General features: G+C 32.0%; 1 protein-coding gene across 4 annotated transcripts in view; it reads right to left on the reverse strand.

Annotated features, from left to right (window-relative positions):
- LOC100881580 (uncharacterized) overlaps positions 1–18890 on the reverse strand; it is a 395763-nt gene that overhangs the window by 373232 nt on the left and 3641 nt on the right. For 3 of the 4 annotated variants that reach the window (XM_076542274.1, XM_076542273.1, XM_076542272.1), the window contains exon 3: positions 483–2169. The exons of the other annotated variant lie outside the window; for it this stretch is intronic. In XM_076542274.1, the coding sequence (XP_076398389.1) occupies positions 483–635 (153 nt within the window). In that variant the 5' untranslated portion in view covers positions 636–2169. The remainder of the gene's footprint in view (positions 1–482; positions 2170–18890) is intronic. 4 annotated transcript variants of the gene reach the window in all.

Below are 18890 nucleotides of genomic sequence, written 5' to 3' on the forward strand. Positions count from 1 at the left end.
TATCAAAACTTTCATAAAACAAAATTACAAATCCACGACTATCATTTCTATTAAAAAAAACAGTACCACATTCCCATATAAATTTCATAAAAAAACCAAAACTTGCAACATCGCTAATTAAAAGATGTATAAGTTGAGAAATATATAAGTTGATCAAAAAGGAGAACCTGTCAAGTATAAAATTTAAGTACCAAAACCGAAATGCATAGAAATTCTCTACAAAATGAATTTCCTCGAAAACTAAGTCAAATCCTATAAATTACATGGTCGCGTTCTTGTCCCTGTATGCCTAACAGCGAGATCATTTACCTTCGTATATCTAATAATGGGATCATTTACCCTCGTTCAATATGCCTAATAATGGGATCATTTACCTTCGTTCAATATATGCCTAACCCTTAAATCATTTACTCTTCTTTAGATCATTTACCCTTAAAAAAAGGTTGGAAAGTTAATTGAAGATTGTAGAAAATGGTACTCACCTTGAAGCCGGTAAGGAACGTCGCGGGATCAGAGGGGGTCCGGGCCGAGGACGCCTGAGTGGTGGCCCCGTAACTCAGCTGATGTTGATAATTCGAGAGAATCTTTTTATGAGCGCTGGCCTGAGCTCTATATGCCGACACTGATAACTTCATTTCTTCCCGATAAAGGGTCCGATACTCCTAATGCTCCAGCCGGTGCACATCCTCGTTTCTTCTTGCACACTTTTTTCAAGCAACGCCTTTTCACGCACGCTCACGAAAATCCGTCCGTGATGGACGAAGATAGGAACAGAACCACTCTCTTATTTACCTTCTTCACCTTCCTCGATTTTTAGCTTCGCTCTTTGTATAAAATTTGAAGAAACGGTCGCGAATTTTCTTCTTTGCTTCAAGTCACGAACTAGAGGAACTCTGAAACGTGACCGTTCCCCTCCCGTTTTAGATCCGTTTTAGGGGTTGAATAGCTTTAAAGGTGCGCGGTCTAGAGACGCTCGAAATCCTTTTAAGAGCCGGTAATCGGTCAGGCTTCGATCCCTATAGTCCTTCCGCTAATCTACATCGTTCAGCGAAAAAACGCGACTAGTTTCGTCAAGATTAACCGAGGATTTTCGTATAACACTATTCTTAAAATCTACTAAATTTCCTCAACGATTAACTCTTTTTTAATAAGTTTAAATTATTCACAACAACGCGTAACACGCGAACGCAACAGCGGCTCACTTTGTCGTTATCCATTTTGAACGAGCCAAGTTCTCCCATCAAAAATTCAAATTCCACGATTTCTCTCGACGGTAGAACACCAACAGTGAATTTGCCCTTTGAACGACTTCTTTCTGCTCCTTTTTATTCCCCGTCGACACAGGCTGTAAGGCCACGTGCCGTTGTTCATTAAAAGCCGAACTCGCGGAACGCCGCAAGAAAGGAGCTTTCTCGTAACCGAGCGACCGTGACAAGGATATTTACGTCCTTTTCCTGCCACCACCCTCTGTATCTGCTCGTTTGGATGACTTCCACGTACTCCGCGACTCCTCGCCCCTCTTATGACCAACTCTATGCTAGCCACCCTGGAACCCGAAGATGGAGCATGATGTTCAACCACTCCTCGAAGAACCATTGAACAATCCGATTCCTGATCGGGGAGGATCAGCCTATGATCTACTCCTCGATGATCCTCGGTTCGAATACCCTAGTCATCTCGTCATGGCTTCAAAGATTTCTTCCAGCTTCAACAGGGTTAGAGCTGATTAAGCTTTGCTCTGTCGACAGGGTTGTTCAACTTTCACAGGTTGTCCAGATTCGCTCTATCGAAAGAGTTATGCAGGTTTAGTGTCACATTCAGCTTTGTTCCATCCAGTTTTGCCTGAAGAAGATTGTCCAGCTCTGAAAAGAAGGTCTATGTTGATTTTTCAAGAGCTGCCAGGATTGTCCAGTTTCTATGAAGAAGGCCAGGTTGATTTATGAAGAAGGTTAATTTGACAAGAGAGTTTTCCAGACTGATCTGACAAGAGATTGATGTAACAAGAGGGTTTTCTGCTAAACGAGCCAGGTTCGAGAAGTTTCGAAGGGTCAATTCCGTTGAACTCTAACGACACCGTCACACACAACACGAACACTGCCTCGGTGAACCAATTACAGTAGCATTTAAAATCGAAGGATGCAGTTGACGTTACAGCACAAGAACAAACACCTGGAAACGTTAAGAATCATAGTCAGACCTAAAGGAACACGAGTGGTGTACAGAGATAAGACTCGGCAAGCACTAGCTCGATTTGATTGAATTTGCACGATCCCGAGACATTAGGACAAGTTTGCGGAAGCTATCGATCGCGGCGACCTTGCTCGAATCTTCAACGTTGTTATCCACCGTGTCTGAACAAACTTCCGTTTGGATCGCGGCAATTCGATGGAAGATCAAAGGTGTTTCGGCGAACGTCACTGACCAGCCTCGTGCAATTTGCATAACTTTAACCGTGGGCTACCCATGATTCCGTTGTTGTAATTTCGAACGATCGTCGGTTTAGCTGGTCCCTTTTGAGGTTGTTAAGGTCGATTCGCGGAAACGTAAACGTCGAACAGGAGAAGAAAAGTCGGTCGGAACGTTAGTGGAGCACCGTGTAACGTTCGTAGCTCGAGTATAACTGGATTACCGCAACCAACGACACCGTGCATCGGGACATCGACTAACCACCACGAGGTGGTCCCGACTGTTCCGTTCTATATTCACCCTTCCCTATAACTGGATTAAATATTATCATAAACTGCGCGCGTGAGCGGACGTGCCACCTACACGGATTCTACTTCGCGTGATTTTAGCTGCCACGTTGACGATTCGTGGCTAGAACCGGTTACCCCGATGATTTTCATCTGCGAATGTGATTGTAAGCCGTGTTCCAGCGATAACGATTGTTCGTCTATATTTATTGCTTTGGGCTTCTATGCTCTGAATTGGTGCTTCACTCCTTAATTTCTTTTATTTACCAGCTTCGTAATTGACAGAATAGATCAAGAAAGGGGTTCTCAATAAAATGTATTACAACAGAGTATATGAAAAATATGTTCATTTTACTTTATTACTTCATTTACTATTATAAGTAGTAAATGTGATCAATCAATCTATGTATCTGAATTATAAGATTCAAGAGAAATTGGATTCCCACTCGACATAGTTGTGTAAATGGTTCGTGATTTTATTTTACTTAACAGTGACTTAACCCTTTGTACTTGAAGAGATTTTTGCTGGAAGAACAAACATCGAAATTGAAGATACACTCATTGAAAAGGAATTACATAGATAAACTGAGTATATCAATACACATGTCAATAGACATAGTAACAGATAAGGTGTGAGAGATTATGACGGGACAGTTTGAGAAAAATGTATTGATAGTTTAGAGAGTTGAAGAGAAATGTTGTAAACACGTACGATACACGTAACTTGATTTAAATCTCGCGCGCATTTAGCATGATCGATGCTATATTGTTTTTCTGTGCGCGGCTTTCAGTGTATAGGTACATTCATTCATTTAGAATAGTCTAAATTTAAAAACTGAGTATTTGAAAATTTGAGATACGAATATTTTTAAATATATTTTGTATTTTGAAATACAAAAATTTGTATGCAAATTTGTAAATTTGTAAATTTGAAGATTAATGAATATGTGAGTTTATAAACTAAAAAACTTGGAAATTAAAAATCTAGAAAAATAAAAAATTATATAAATGTAAAACTAGAAAAATTGGAAAAATAGATAATTAGAAAATTGAAAACTTAAAAAAATGGAAAATTAGGTAACCAAATAAGTAGAAAACTGGAAAACTAGAAAACTAGAAAACTAGAAAACTAGAAAACTAGAAAACTAGAAAACTAGAAAACTAGAAAACTAGAAAACTAGAAAACTAGAAAACTAGAAAACTAGAAAACTAGAAAACTAGAAAACTAGAAAACTAGAAAACTAGAAAACTAGAAAACTAGAAAATTAAAAATCTAGAAAACTAGAAAGTTAAAAAACTACAAAACAAACAGACTAGAAAACTAGAAAACTAGAGAACTAGAAAACTAGGAAACTAAAAAACCAGAAAATTAGAAAACTAAAAAAACTAGTGAACAAAAGAATTTCAAAATTTGAAAATTAAAAGCTCAGAATGTTAGAAATATCAGAAAATGAGAGAATTAGAAAATCAGAATATTGAAAAATTAGAAAATGTAGGAATTTGAATATTTGAAAAAATGAAATTTTAAAACTTCTGAACTAGCAAAATAGAAATAAAAATATTTTACTTGTAACTCTTTTGAAAGTTCATAAAACATATCAACATACTTTCTCGAGGTTCAAACATTCAACAAAGTTATAGCGTTGTATAAAAAGATGGGTTATGTTATTCCAAAAAGTGCTCCTGTTTCGAATAAAATGGAGATACTACTTCAAATCAAATTTTTATCCCCTCAAAGAAGTTATTATTTTTTCAAATATAATTTTGTACTTCTATATAAGCCAAAGCATGAAAATATAAGGTTAGAATTAATACTTATTCTAAAACTACTTTCGCTATATTATTTAACATAGCCACCATAAAACTTTCAAAATTACGCAAAATTGAATTTCCAAAATTGAAAGAAATATTATACATACATAGAATAAGAACATAAAAATAAAAAAATATAGTGTTTATTCTATCTCAATTATTTCATTAAATTCAATTATTTAATTTAATTATTGAATTTGAAAACATTTAAAACTAATTTTATCGTCATAAATGAAGTCTTCTCTTCTTCAAAGTACCACCATTTTCAGAATAAATTAAATATGAAAGAAGTCATACGTAGCAATTTAGGTGGTACATTTTTATTTCTACATCAAAAGGAATTCTTTATTTGGAACGTTACCAGCAGCCAGCACTCTATGACAAATCAAGTTTCGAAACTAGCAAATGATAAACAATTTTACAATTTTGCAACATCTGTCCTTCTAAAAAGTTGAAATATCAAACTAAAAAGTGTGTTTGTATCTCCTGAAAGATTAAAACTTTTCATTTAGTGATAACTCACGATAAAAATTCCTAAAATTTCCCTATTTTTAAGCGCTTCAGGATGTTGCCCCCCTTTAATGTATCGTATAATGTTCTCCTTGAAACTATACAACTTTTATACGCAGTTTTTCATAGAGCGCATAATTTAAAAGTTATGCAAGTCGAGTATGTTAAATCCCTCATCGCGTATGCGTTGGGCATGTAGCTACGTTCAAATTGAAAACAAATTGGAAAAAAATGAAAAGGAAATGGGAAATAAATTACTTTATAAACTTCGTTGCGTTAACAAAAAAAAACATATATGTTTCAACGGAAGCGCTTTCACAGTTTTGATTACGTAAAACAAAAAGTGTATTATAATTTCGTTCAGGAAATAATGGATTATTAGTTCGTTTGTGTGAAGTAGTAAATTTATACAGATATTTGCAAGAGGTTTTGAAAAAAAGGTTTTGGTGAAATTATAAAAATTTGTGTAAATGGTTACACAAATTTATAAGTAATAACTTAGTTGCGAATAATTAAAAAAGTTAATAAAGTTGATACAGTTGATAAAGTTGATAAAGTTGATAAAGTTGAAAAAGTTTACAAAATTGTGAAAGTTGATGATATTGATGCAATTGATGCAATTGATGCAATTGATGCATTTGATGCATTTGATGAAATTGATGAAATTGAAAAGATTGATGAGATTGATGAAATTGACGTAAGTGACGTAAGTGACGTAAGTGATGAAATTGATGAAATTGATAAAACTGATGAAACTGATGAAACTGATGAAACTGATGAAATTGATGAAATTGATGAAATTGATGAAATTGATGGAATTGATGAAATTGATGAAATTGATGAAATTGATGAAATTGATGAAATTGATGAAATTGATGAAATTGATCAGATTGATGAAGTTGATCAGGTTGATAAGATTGATAAGATTGATAAGATTGATAAAATTGATAATATTGATAAGATTGATAAGATTGATAAGATTGATAAAATTGATAAAATTGATAAAATTGATAAAATTGATAAAATTGATCAAATTGATCAAATTGATCAAATTGATCAAATTGATAAAACTGATCAAATTGGTCAAATTGGTCAAATTGATATAGTGTAAAGAATTAAATTTGTCGATCATATCACATAAATATATATATATATATATATATATATATATTTGTGTATATACACAACTGTAGCAATTTGTTTTAAATAATTTAATGAATACTCTATTCCTAGCTCGTTTCTGATCACACATTCTTATTGTACATGTATTATACTTTTTTATCAATTTTAAAATCGTCTTCTTTCGTAATACCAATAACATGTATATGAATACGTCCCTTAATAAAAAGTCAATTTTTGTACAATTTACGGAAACAAAAACGTGATGATTGTTTTAGTACACATTATTATAGCAAAATAATGTATATATTATTCATTGATTTAACAGAAACTTAAGATCTCTAATTTTATTTTTCAAAGATAGTTTTTGCTTCGTTAAAAAGTCATTTGAAGCGAAGAATATTTACTTTGATGAATTTGTTTTTTTAGTGTCGACATAAATACGTTGCACAAAAAATATTACAAAATGAGTATTTTTCGTCAGAACAGTCTGTCAATCATTGCAGCTCCGTTTCGAAATATTTGTACCTTCATTATTTTGTATGAATGTATAAATTCCTGCCACGTAACAAATCATACTTGTCACACTGATTACAGGTCAAATGTGATCGAATAGACAGCCAAATTTTAATTAAAATTTGAAATGTTCTGCACGATGAGAAGTTTTCAAATAACAATGATTAGTATGCTGTTAGCGAGCACAATAAATACATACCTTCTGGAAATGAAATATTCAGGGCAATGTATATTTAATCTTGAAGTTTCATTTTTATTTTTATATTCGTAATTATTCATTTTCATATGTTTTCATTCATTACTATCTATTTTCATCTATTTTCATCTATTTTCATCTATTTTCATTTATTTTCATTTATTTTCATTTATTTTCATTTATTTTCATCTGTTTTCATCTATTTTTATCTATTTTCTTCTATATTCATCTATTTTCATCTATTTTCATCTATTTTCATCTATTTTCATTTATTTTCATCTATTTTCATCTATTTTCATCTATTTTCATCTATTTTCATTTATTTTCATCTATTTTCATCTATTTTCATCTATTTTCATCTACCTTCATCTATTTTCATCTATTTCCATCTATTTTCACCTATTTTCATTTATATTGGTTCATTTTTATTCTTATATTTGTAATTATTCATGTTCATATGTTTTCATTTATTACCATTTATTTTTATCTATTTGCATTTATTTCCATTTATATTCGTACATTTTTATTTTAACAGTTATATAATTAGTACATTTTATTTGTAAAATACGTGAAAAATATTAATTAATAAACAATTTGAAAACGTTAAATTTATCAATTAACAACCATTTTAAGGGGTGTATGATTAACGTCGAACATTTAAATTATTTTCATTGTTATTAAAAATTGGAAAAAGTACCGAACGGTAGCTTATATTTGATGATGATAATAAAGTTTTAATATCGTCTACATTTTCGTTAGTTATTTTTTTAATAATTTTTAATAGCAGTGAAAATACCTTAGATATTCAACTTAATTATTTACATCTCTCTATAAAAAAAAAACTTGAAAACAGGTCAAAATATAGTAAAACTAATGATATTAGTGAATTAATTTATAAATTACCTTACACATTTAAAAAACTAGATAATAAGTACATTGAAATTTACAAATTTTATTATTTAGTATAATTTAATTAATGCATTTGATTAGATATTTTAATGTAATGAAGGTACTTTATTATTAAATAATGTAATTAATTATTTATTTTCAAGATATTCTAATGAAGCACATTAATAATATGAGAATAATCTAATCATTATTCATCCAGTTCACATTATGAACCAAATTTGTATTTTAAAGTTTTGATTTGTTACATTTGGCTTGCATGTACTTACTTTACATTACGATTGCAACTCTGATTATGGATATGTATTATCGTGATTGCGACTGGCTACTAATTGTATGAATGGAAATTAATGTGTGTCTGTTATATATGTCTGTAATTACATGTTTTTCGCAAATTTTAATTAATTATCACATAAATCAAATTAATGAAATAAAGCCACTTTATTGATGACATTTGTGACTTCAGAAATAAACATATTTCGAAATATATAAAAATTTGCAATGCTGACAGACACCTTACTAAAACCTTGTTAAAAGTGTTCTACAGTTTTGGTCAATATATTATTTTTAATAAAATGAAATAAATTATAGTGATTAATTTACCTTATATATTCTTAAAAATAAAAAAATTTAATTCCTACCTGAAATTCATTTCCTACCTATTCTGTTTAATTCCTCCTATAAAATGTAACCCTAAAAATTCATACCAGTAATAATTCTCATTTCAAGCCCTGGTACTTTCAACTCCAACGAGGATAAATTGAAACTAACATTAAAACCTAAAATTTAAATTTAAAATTCCACCCCAGTATTAATAACGTTCTATTACATTTTCACAATTTATCATATAACGAATAGAATAAACTAAATTCTTAACCTTGTATAAAAATCTGATTAGGTGAAGGATTTAAGGTCATGCCCAACAGAGAAATTAATTAAATTCAAAAACATTATAATTTAAATAAAAATAATTTGAAATAGTATCTTATATTGTTACTTGCCACTTCCTTTTTCTAAAATACTCCAAAAGCATCTGAAATTAACACTAAACCTACATGCGTATAATTTGACTTAATTTGAAATCAACAATGAAATTGAAAAGTAAATAAACAAACCATAAATTAACACACAAATGAAGTTTTTATCAAGTTCGATGCAAATTACGCGCAAACGATGCAACGTTACAATGTGTGACAATGCTGTTCTCTAAGCGAGTACATTGGAATAAAGTTTTTCATGATTAAATTATAATTTTTCCCAAAGACATGATATTCTTTAACTTTGATAATTTACTTTTTTAGAAAATTCACAAAGTATGTAATTTCCAAATGTTTCCAATATCGTGTATTAGTGCAAACAGGTGCCCCATGGTGCCTAAACTACTTGGTACCTTTTATTTACATGAAATGTACTTTTGTGGGATTTGTTAATACTCTTATAAAACGTGGTGAAGGCAAGAAAGTGCGAATCAAAACATATGAAAACGATCATTCAATTGAAACGGTGAGCGAATGAGTCAGTAGAGTGAGCCACTGTAGCGCTATGTAATGTGTGACATTCGCGAAAGCCACTATAGTGGACCTTAGTGCAGAGAGATGGTGTGCATGGAACATATAATGGCGCATGCTATGAAAGAGGTTAATAGATGTCAAGTTTAAAACCCTTCAGTCGAGAAATTTAATAAATGCTCTTGAAGTTGTTCTGAATTGCAACTACTCTCTGTTTCATTACATTTCACATTATAGATTTAATTAAAAAGTACTAATTTCAAATTGTTGTATTAAACTTCACCAAATTAATAATAAGCCCGAGTCACGTCTGGAGTGCGCAGGATTAAATTAATAGCTGCCGTGTAACTCTGAAGTGACTCCAGAAAATATTCCCATCTCCTTTCAAATAACTTTCCATTCTAAAACGAAGATTCAAGGAAACGATTCAAATATTTCATTCTCTGCACATAGAATTTTCTACGCCGAAATGAAAGTTCGAGGAAACGATTTCCCTATTCTCTCGGCTAAAACCCCAGCACCCAATTCGTTTAAAGGGTTATCCTGTGACCGACTTGAAAAGTGAATATTCTCAGAGATTAAAATGTAAAAATGTAAAAGCGTGCTTCTTTTCGTTATGACGACATTTTATTAAAACGTACGTGTATTAAACTTCTAGTGTCTGGAACTTTTTTCAGAGTAATATGAAATTTTTTGTTTATTGGTTGTCGGTGTAAATAATTCTTTGACTTTGATTTCTGTACGATAGAAACACGATTCTTTTTTGGGTAAACTTTGTGGTGCACCCTCTTTTTGTTTTATTATGAAAACTGGCGGTAAAAGGAGTTTGCAGTTTTTTCACGGTTTTTAGAGAACATTTGTGTTTTCAGATCAAACGAAACAAAAATAAAAAGATTTAATCCACAAACGAAAATGAAAGTACGTTGAAATGTTGCGTTTTTAAACCTTTATAGTTTTAGATTATCGTGTTCTAATGTGCGTACTTTAAAATTTTTAGGCTGATTATTCTTGAAAGCTTGGAATTGAGAAAGTTCGAAACTTGTAACCAAGAAATTTTAAGATTAAGAAATTTTCTTATACGCAAGTTTTCAAATATGGAAATATAGGTATTTAGTGGCTGGAAAATTTAAAAATTTACCAACTTACAGAAAATGAGAAAATTGGTTAATTTAGAACCTTCAAAATTGAAATATGCAGAAATTTAAAAAGGGTAGAAATTTTTTAATTTAGTAACTTAGAAATTTTTACGCTTCAAACATTGAAAAGGTCGAAATTTAAAAATTTGTTAGAAATTGGGAGATTTGGTGATTTAGAGATTCAGAGATTCAGAGATTCAGTGATTCAGAGATTCAGAGATTTGGTGATTCAGAGATTCAAAGATTCAGAGAGTGAGAGATTCAGAGATTCAGAGATTCAGAGATTCAGAGATTCAGAGATTCAGAGATTCAGAGATTCAGAGATTCAGAGATTCAGAGATTCAGAGATTCAGAGATTCAGAGATTCAGAGATTCAGAGATTCAGAGATTCAGAGATTCAGAGATTCAGAGATTCAGAGATTCAGAGATTCAGAGATTCAGAGATTCAGAGATTCAGAGATTCAGGGATTTAGAGATTTAGAAAGTTGGAAATTTAGATATTTAAAAATTTGGTGATTTTGAAATTTAGAAATTTAGATATTTAAAAATTTAGATATTGAGATATTTAGATATTTAGATATTTAGATATTTAGATATTTAGATATTTAGATATTTACATATTTAGATAATTAGATAGTTAGATAGTTAGATAGTTAGATAGTTAGATAGTTAGATAGTTAGATAGTTACATAGTTAGATAATTAGATAGTTAGATATTTAGATAGTTAGATAGTTAGATAGTCAGATATTTTGATATTTAGATATTTCAACATTTAAATACGTAGATATGTAGATATTTAAACATTTAGACATTTAAAGATTTAGATGTGTAGATATTAAGAAATTCTTAAATTCGCTGACTTGTAACAGTTGCATAAAAGTATTTCTTTCTACATTACCATTCTGAGAACGTTCTATTATTACAGTCCCATTGCTTGATTCCATTCCGCGATAACACTTGTAAATGTATTCACAACTTTACAATCTTTCGCAAATTTCCACTTGTGTTTATAGACGTAATTATTCGATTCAGATTCGCCATAGCACAACTCTAACATAAAAAATTTGCTCAAAAGATAACAAAAAATTGTTGAATTTTTCAAATTTTCACAGTAGAATAACCTCTTAACGATCACAATTATTTGCCAAGCGTCGTGCTTCTCATTTGGTAGCGTGGCTGGTGATGTTTAACGAGCACACACCATAATGCACGAGTACACGTCGTGTATGCAAACCGTGGAGAAACAGCAGCGAGAAACAGCATAACCTGCTCGTCAAATGCATCGCCCATTATGTTCTGACTGCATTGCTGTCTCTCTCATATCACTTTCCAGCCCTTTTCTGTCTTTCTACTCTAGCACAAACACAAACACCAGTGTCATTCGGCTTATCGATCATTTCAATTGGTCATTGCGAGAGATCATTACCAGAAAACGTTTTATCACAGCTACATATGCATTTCTGTACCGTCGAATATTTCCAAAAAACTTTTTAATCACTTCGTAAATTTCCATATTATACATTTTAGTTTTCCTCAAAAACTAGCAAAATAAAACGAAATTACGACAGAAGCAAAATAAAACGAAATTACGTTTACAACGTCAGAAGTAAAGATACTTTACAGTGTTGCATTTTTGCACCATGTTGTGTAACATGCGTTTTATTCCTGCTTATATTTTATGTTGGTAAGCTAGATGAAAGATGCGAAAATGTAATGGAGATTTTTGTATTTACCAAAACTGTGTATTAAATTTAAATTATAAACGTTCTATATTTTTGCAACAAAACGATAAACTTTTGGAAATAAAACCGTACGTGTTACTGCAATGCAGTTAAACCGTTGTCTAACACATTTTCTTGCGGATAAATCGTTTCAACACGTATCTCTTGGAACACAAACACTAGTAACGTTTCACATGTACATACAAAATTTCTATATTTCTAATTATATAAAAAAGAACGTAAAAACATCTCATTATGAATTTTTCAAGATCAGTATTACTCATTTTAAATTAGGCTTTAAAGAGAACACTTTCTACGTTTTGAAACACCTTAAATGATTAAGAGGAGCATTTTTAAGCGTTGAAAGATAGACCGTTTTCACTTTCCACATAATTGCCTTATAAATCTTTTCGTAGCAGAAGCGTCAGGTCTGCTAAAAGCCTGCGGCCAGAGTTTTTGCGCGAGGTTGCAGAAGAAGGTATTTCGAAGATCGAAGGTATTAATTCTAATAATTGCACTCGTAACGAAATTTCGATAAAAAGGTCCTACCGGGAGAGCCCTTTGATGTAAATCAAACAGGCCTTGAAAATTCAGCCATACAGCGAACGTAAATACAGCGTTTACGCCCTCGAAGAGAGAGGCACGTACAAGGTTTATAAAGTTTGCGGCGCTGAACACGGCGACGTTGTTTCGCGAGATGAGAAACAACACGGTGGCGGTTTACAGAGGAGGGGCAAGTTACGAGACACGTCGCGTGAATACGGCGTCACGTAGAAAAGTTGTGAGACGTAATCTCAAACGTTGCCTCGCAAATTGAAAGCGAGAAAGGGTGAAGGAGGCTGTTGTCGTTCGGGACATCAGAAAATGGTGAAAATTGGTGGGAAACGAGCCGTGGTACTTGAATGTTGAATTTCGTCGCGTTTTAGTGTCGAGCATCGTTAACCGTTTCACTGCCACCGTTCGCTGGAATACCTTTCCTTATCTTCGAGTCTGTCAATTATCTGACATTTTACTCGGTTTGTGGAGGCTGTCGAGGCACTTAAATAACTGAACGTTATGGAATTCAATATCAAAATTAGGTTGTTTAAAGCGTTAGAAAGTTTCAGGAGTTTGATAGTTGATGCATGAACACTCATGGAGCAATCTTTTAGTTCCTTGCGGTTTCATTGAAATCAGGTATTAATTAGTGTGCTCTGAAAATGAATGTATCCAGCAAAATGAGAGTAAATCGAAGATCTGAGTTAACACTAGACCAAAACTATATGATGCACTCAAATTTTAACAAGCTTAATAAACCATAAAAGAGTTTATACTATAACTTCTACTTTCGCTAACATCACCTACCAGAATATAATTGTTAATTTTGATTGAAATGTGATCATTGATCAAATGTGATCAAACTACCAAAATGTGATTGTACAAAGTGTGTGTATGTAAGAAAGTCGAGGATTTGAATGAGAAAACCTAACTCTAAATTGAAACCTACTTCACCTAAAATTCATCCTATGCCTCCTACTTTCTTGATTAAAATCGACTGCCCAGACATGATTGACTATTAATATGTATTCATTACTAGTTTCATAATTATCAAAATGTATGTGTACATAAGCAAATTGAAGATTTGAACTGGCAAAAGGTAACTCAAATTCGAAACTTTACTCAAATCATTCAAATTTTAACAGTGAATGATTAATAATTCATAAAACGTTCCACTTCTTAACTTCAAGTTTCTTTACTAAAACTGACTACCTAGATTTGATGGAGTACTAATACGAATTATTTACTAACTCCATAATTATAAAAATATAAACGAAAAATGTGTGTGTGTTAACAAATTGTATATTTGAATTAGCAGAACTTTGGATTGAAATTTTATTGCAAATTTTATTTAATTAATAGATAATATTTCGTAAGAGGTTCCACTTCTTCTAGTTTCTTTGCTAAAGTCTACTCAGGTTTAATTAATTATTGACATGGATCAAAAATAAACTACATAACTATCAATATTTAAATGTAAGAAATGTCTATGTATATGTATTAAATTAAATGTTTGAGAAAGATATTTCAGATCTATTAAAATTTCAAACAATTCAAATTTCAAAATAGCTAAGAATTCATATCTTCTTTTCATTAAAACTAACTATCAAGACTATAAATATAAATTGACTATTAGCTCCATAACCACTAAAATGTGAACATAAAAAAGTTTGAATTAGCAAAACTTAGATTGAAATTCTCCAGATTCATTTAAGTTTTAACCATTAATAGTTAATTAGTCATAAGTTTCACTCTTTAATTTCTTTTTCCACTAAAACCAACCACCTGATTTGATTATTAATATTGATCAACTCCATAAATACCAAAAATCATAAAAACCTAACTCTATGCAAAGATTGAACAAATCACACTTAACTCAAAGTTCCTCAATTTCTAGTTTCTTCACTAAAATTCAGATTTGTTTACATTAGCTCCACTATCAAAATGTAAAAGTAAAAGCTGTATGTCAAATAGTAGGTGGAAGCAGGAAAACTAGATGGAAACTGCACTAAGCAAATGCGAAACAAACGTACACCTCAGCACAAGTTCCGAACAAAGATTTCTCACAGTATTAATATCGGTGACACCGTGTAAACAAACGAAGAGCACGGGAAATATTAGGATAGGGTCCCAGCGGACCCCAAGTACCGTGGTACTTTTCGATATAGCACTCGAAAGAAAGCCAACAGTTTGAAGAATCTTTTGTGAGCACTTCCTTTCCTACTTATTAACTCCTGTTGGTTCCTGTTCCTTTCTCGAATCCGACAGAAATATACAGCAATCGAGCAACCCCATTTAAGATGATAAAAGCTCCGTCGAACTAATCCAAATATAGCATTGTTCCGGTTCTCCGGTCTATTTTTCCGTGTAGAACATCGATATCCATGGACACTATATATTCCTAGATGGTTCTCATAAATGAATTACACGATTCCAAATCGGGTCGGCAGGAATTGTGCAAGAAGGTCAGAGCTTTTCTCGTTGCCCGAACAATCGTCATCACTCGATGCGGCTTTATTAGAACGGCATTCCATTCGCGGACGCATTCCCTCTCGGCAGCAGAATCATCGTTAATTGCGATAATCGAAAACTGCGAAAACACTGTTCATCCTCGAAGAGATTCCCTACGAAGATCGCATACTTACACTTCGCGAACTTTATTCGGACTGATCACTCGTAGAACAATTAATTCTTTGATCTTCCAGCGTGGAGAGTTTCATCCAAACAGCGGTATTTTGATCGTTCACAGACACTGAACACCCTATCCGGAACAACCGACGAACTCTTCGACGACCTTCCGACCAACTGAACTGATTGGAACCAGTAGTTGAAGAATTCGAACAGTTCGGAAGTGGACCGAGTCGAACCGACTGTAACCGAACGCGATCGCGAACTTCCGCGATCAGCCACTCTGGCAAGTGACACGAGGATCGGTCGCGTAAAAATATGGATTGATTCGCGATTTATCGTGGGTGTACCGATCTCGAGGTTTAATTCGAGCACCGGTCACGGACCGGTAGTGTTTCCTCACGCACGTGTTACTCGACCCCACGAAAGTCACTAGGAGGCCAGCAGCAACCCCCGCCAGCCGTGTGAGGATAGTGGGTGTGAGACAGAATGCCGGAACGTCTGACGATGGGAGGGATGATGGGATGGTAGGGAGGGTTGTTCTGGTGGGGGTGCAAGAAACGGGGGCGAAAAAGAGAAGAGGGAGAGGCACGGAAGGACGATCCGCGGGCTTTCGCTCCCCTGTTCCCATAGCGAAATTCTCCCTACTTTGTTCTCCCCACTACCTATCCACACCCACGGATTAAAAACCGAAATCCTTCCCCTACCAACCCCCTCGACGATCAGGATGCTGCGCAGTCTCTCGGATATATACATGCAGGAATGAACGGACTTCCTGCGATATACACTATCGCTCAAAAGTATTTACTCGCCGTTAAGCATATGCGATGCTCTGCGAACACACGGCTGACACGATAACACGCGAAACTAGTACGAAATGTTCCCTGATCCGCAGAACCAGATACTACCGTTGTTTGATGGAGTCGTAAACAGGGGAGCAAATTAAAAATGCAGAACCCTGCAAGATATTATCGTGGTCTTAACCCTAGATTTACGAACGTCGGGTTTGAACTGAAAGTAAATTGTAAAAATAAGTAACAGCTTGTACAATGATTTTTTATTTTGATGGAAGTTTACATTTTGACAAAAGTCTTTTAATTTTCATAATTGAGAATTATAAAATCCGTCATTTCTCTGATATAGCGTTAAAGATAAGATTGAGACGTAATAAATTTTACTGGAGGGATGCAATTTAAGGGGGAAATACAATTTTATAGTGAAGGAAATACTTTTTAATAATAAAACTACTGTAACGTTCAAAATAGTCGGTTTCTAAGTTTCCTATTTTGAATTACAGATTTTATTGGAATGTGTGTTGATCTTTGCGAAGATAAGCAATTAATTTGTATATTTTATTGTTTTTTTTTTTAATTTATGTATTTTTTAAATATGTTTTCAATTTATAATTAAACATGTATTTATGTATTTTTTATTTCAGTTTGAAATTGAATGTGCAAATTAATTTAGATTAATTTGAATGTTGAATATTACTCTGTAAAAACACTTAAACTTTGACTCTCAGATCCAAACATAAAATAACAAATAAATTTCCATTATTGTCATGCAATGAGTTTTTGAATTCTTATCTTATAATCATTTTTACAATTACGTCAATCAAAGTTAACTAGTTATTACTGTAATGTTAAGGCAAACAATGAAAGTTGAAATGTTAGGTATATTTTGAATTTAGCAATTTTTGTTTATATATATTTTAACTGGGATTGAAAACAACATTATTGTGCAGACATAATTTACGTTTGTCTCATCTGAATTGTAATATGTGTCATGAAAGTGACTCGATATTATAAATTAAATAATTAATGATCGAATTCAGAGCAATATACCTGAGATTTATTATTCAAAATAACAAGTATTAAACTCAGGGTTCGCATGATTTATTTTCATCTAACGGGGCAACTGCTATGTACTTGAGACTAGTCCGATACTATTTGTCTATATTACCGATACTTTTTGTCTTATAAATTGTACCTGTTCTTCTTTTTGATCCTTATTTATGAGAAAATGCTGGCAATTATGTATAAAAAGCATGACAATAAATAAAACCTTATTTCAATAACGTATCCTACGATTTTGTATTGAGCAAGCCTACATATATTTATCAAAATTAATTATAATTTATAATGTAAAATGATTTTCAATAAAATATGTTATTGATCCGTGATCGCAAAATATCGCATCACTTAAACTAGTAATAATTAAACATTTTGCGTTACCATGCAATTTCCTGAATTTGTTTTTAATTTGATAATATAAAATAGACGAAGAATAGACTAATAGTTAAATAGTTATAACCACTAGCATAAATCTTTAGATAAATTTTGTACTTTAAAATGGGACATGTATGTAGTTGAATTCAAGTTCAGTCTTGGATAATTATTCTAAAAAGATTCTGAAATAATTATCAAATAATCATTTTAGAATCGTTAACATTCTTCTCCAATCCCTTTTTCAAAGGAATTATAAAAAATTCTATTTTTGATTTAAAACCAAGATATTCGAAACAACAGAAGTGTACTTCAGAATCAATTTTATAAATTATTCACAAGTGAAAATTAATTAGATATATACTTATAAATCAAAGCAACAAAATAGAGAATTAAAATAATAAAAACCATAGTTACTTTTGCATTGTCTTAGTATAATAATTTATTTTACGTTAGATGTCGACCGCCACAGTGGAAAAAGGCGTATATAGTCAGACACACTATAATACTCATTAACCGAGTATTCAATTATTAAGTTAAATACGTTTTTAATTTATTAATGACTGAATATCGAGTACACTACAAAATTTCTACTTTTTATTTTTCCTTTACATTATTAATTTAATTGAATTTGTAGCTTAGGACATCGGTGGCCGCCACGACAGTTAGCGAGTTAATCATTATCACTAATAAAATATAGGTAAATAAGAAGAGCAAAAAAGTTCTAGGTAAAGGAATCCTACCTGCATCATTCTCTTATAAATAATACAATTTATGAAATCAAATAAACACTTTATATATATGTGGCAATAAGGTTTTGTTTAAACACCGTTGTACGTAAATTATGTCAACTAATATGGCATCCGCTTTAAAAAAAATCGTAACTTCCAATTAAAATTACTTTTATTAAAATTCGACACTTTTGATATGAATAAGATGTGTATTTTTTTTAATCCACTAGGAATAATGGAAATAATTCGGTTCCCACAGAATCAAATAAATAGAAAGTTATACAAATATACAGGTAAATGAGTTCCAGATATGAGACCTAGCGCATTCGTATCTAAAACCTCCTTTTTCCCCTTTTTCAGAAACTGAACATACGAGATCTATCATCACCATAGTTCACGTGAAATAAATGAAAATGTAAATTTGATAGCGATAATGTAATGATAATTTGTACATTTCAGAGTAAAATATATGAAATTAATTTAACCATTAAGTATATCAAATGTTATCGATAGGCCCATAAAAATTACAGTACTAAAGAAAGAAATTATCATGTAATCAATTTGTAGGCAAAATACAAAAAGAAGAAGTATCAGATTAATTTATTTTTCACTGAATATTACTCAACTACATTATTTTCAAGTATCCCATAT

Source organism: Megachile rotundata, chromosome 2, assembly GCF_050947335.1.
Source record: "Megachile rotundata isolate GNS110a chromosome 2, iyMegRotu1, whole genome shotgun sequence".
In the NCBI taxonomy this organism is placed as follows: domain Eukaryota; kingdom Metazoa; phylum Arthropoda; class Insecta; order Hymenoptera; family Megachilidae; genus Megachile; species Megachile rotundata.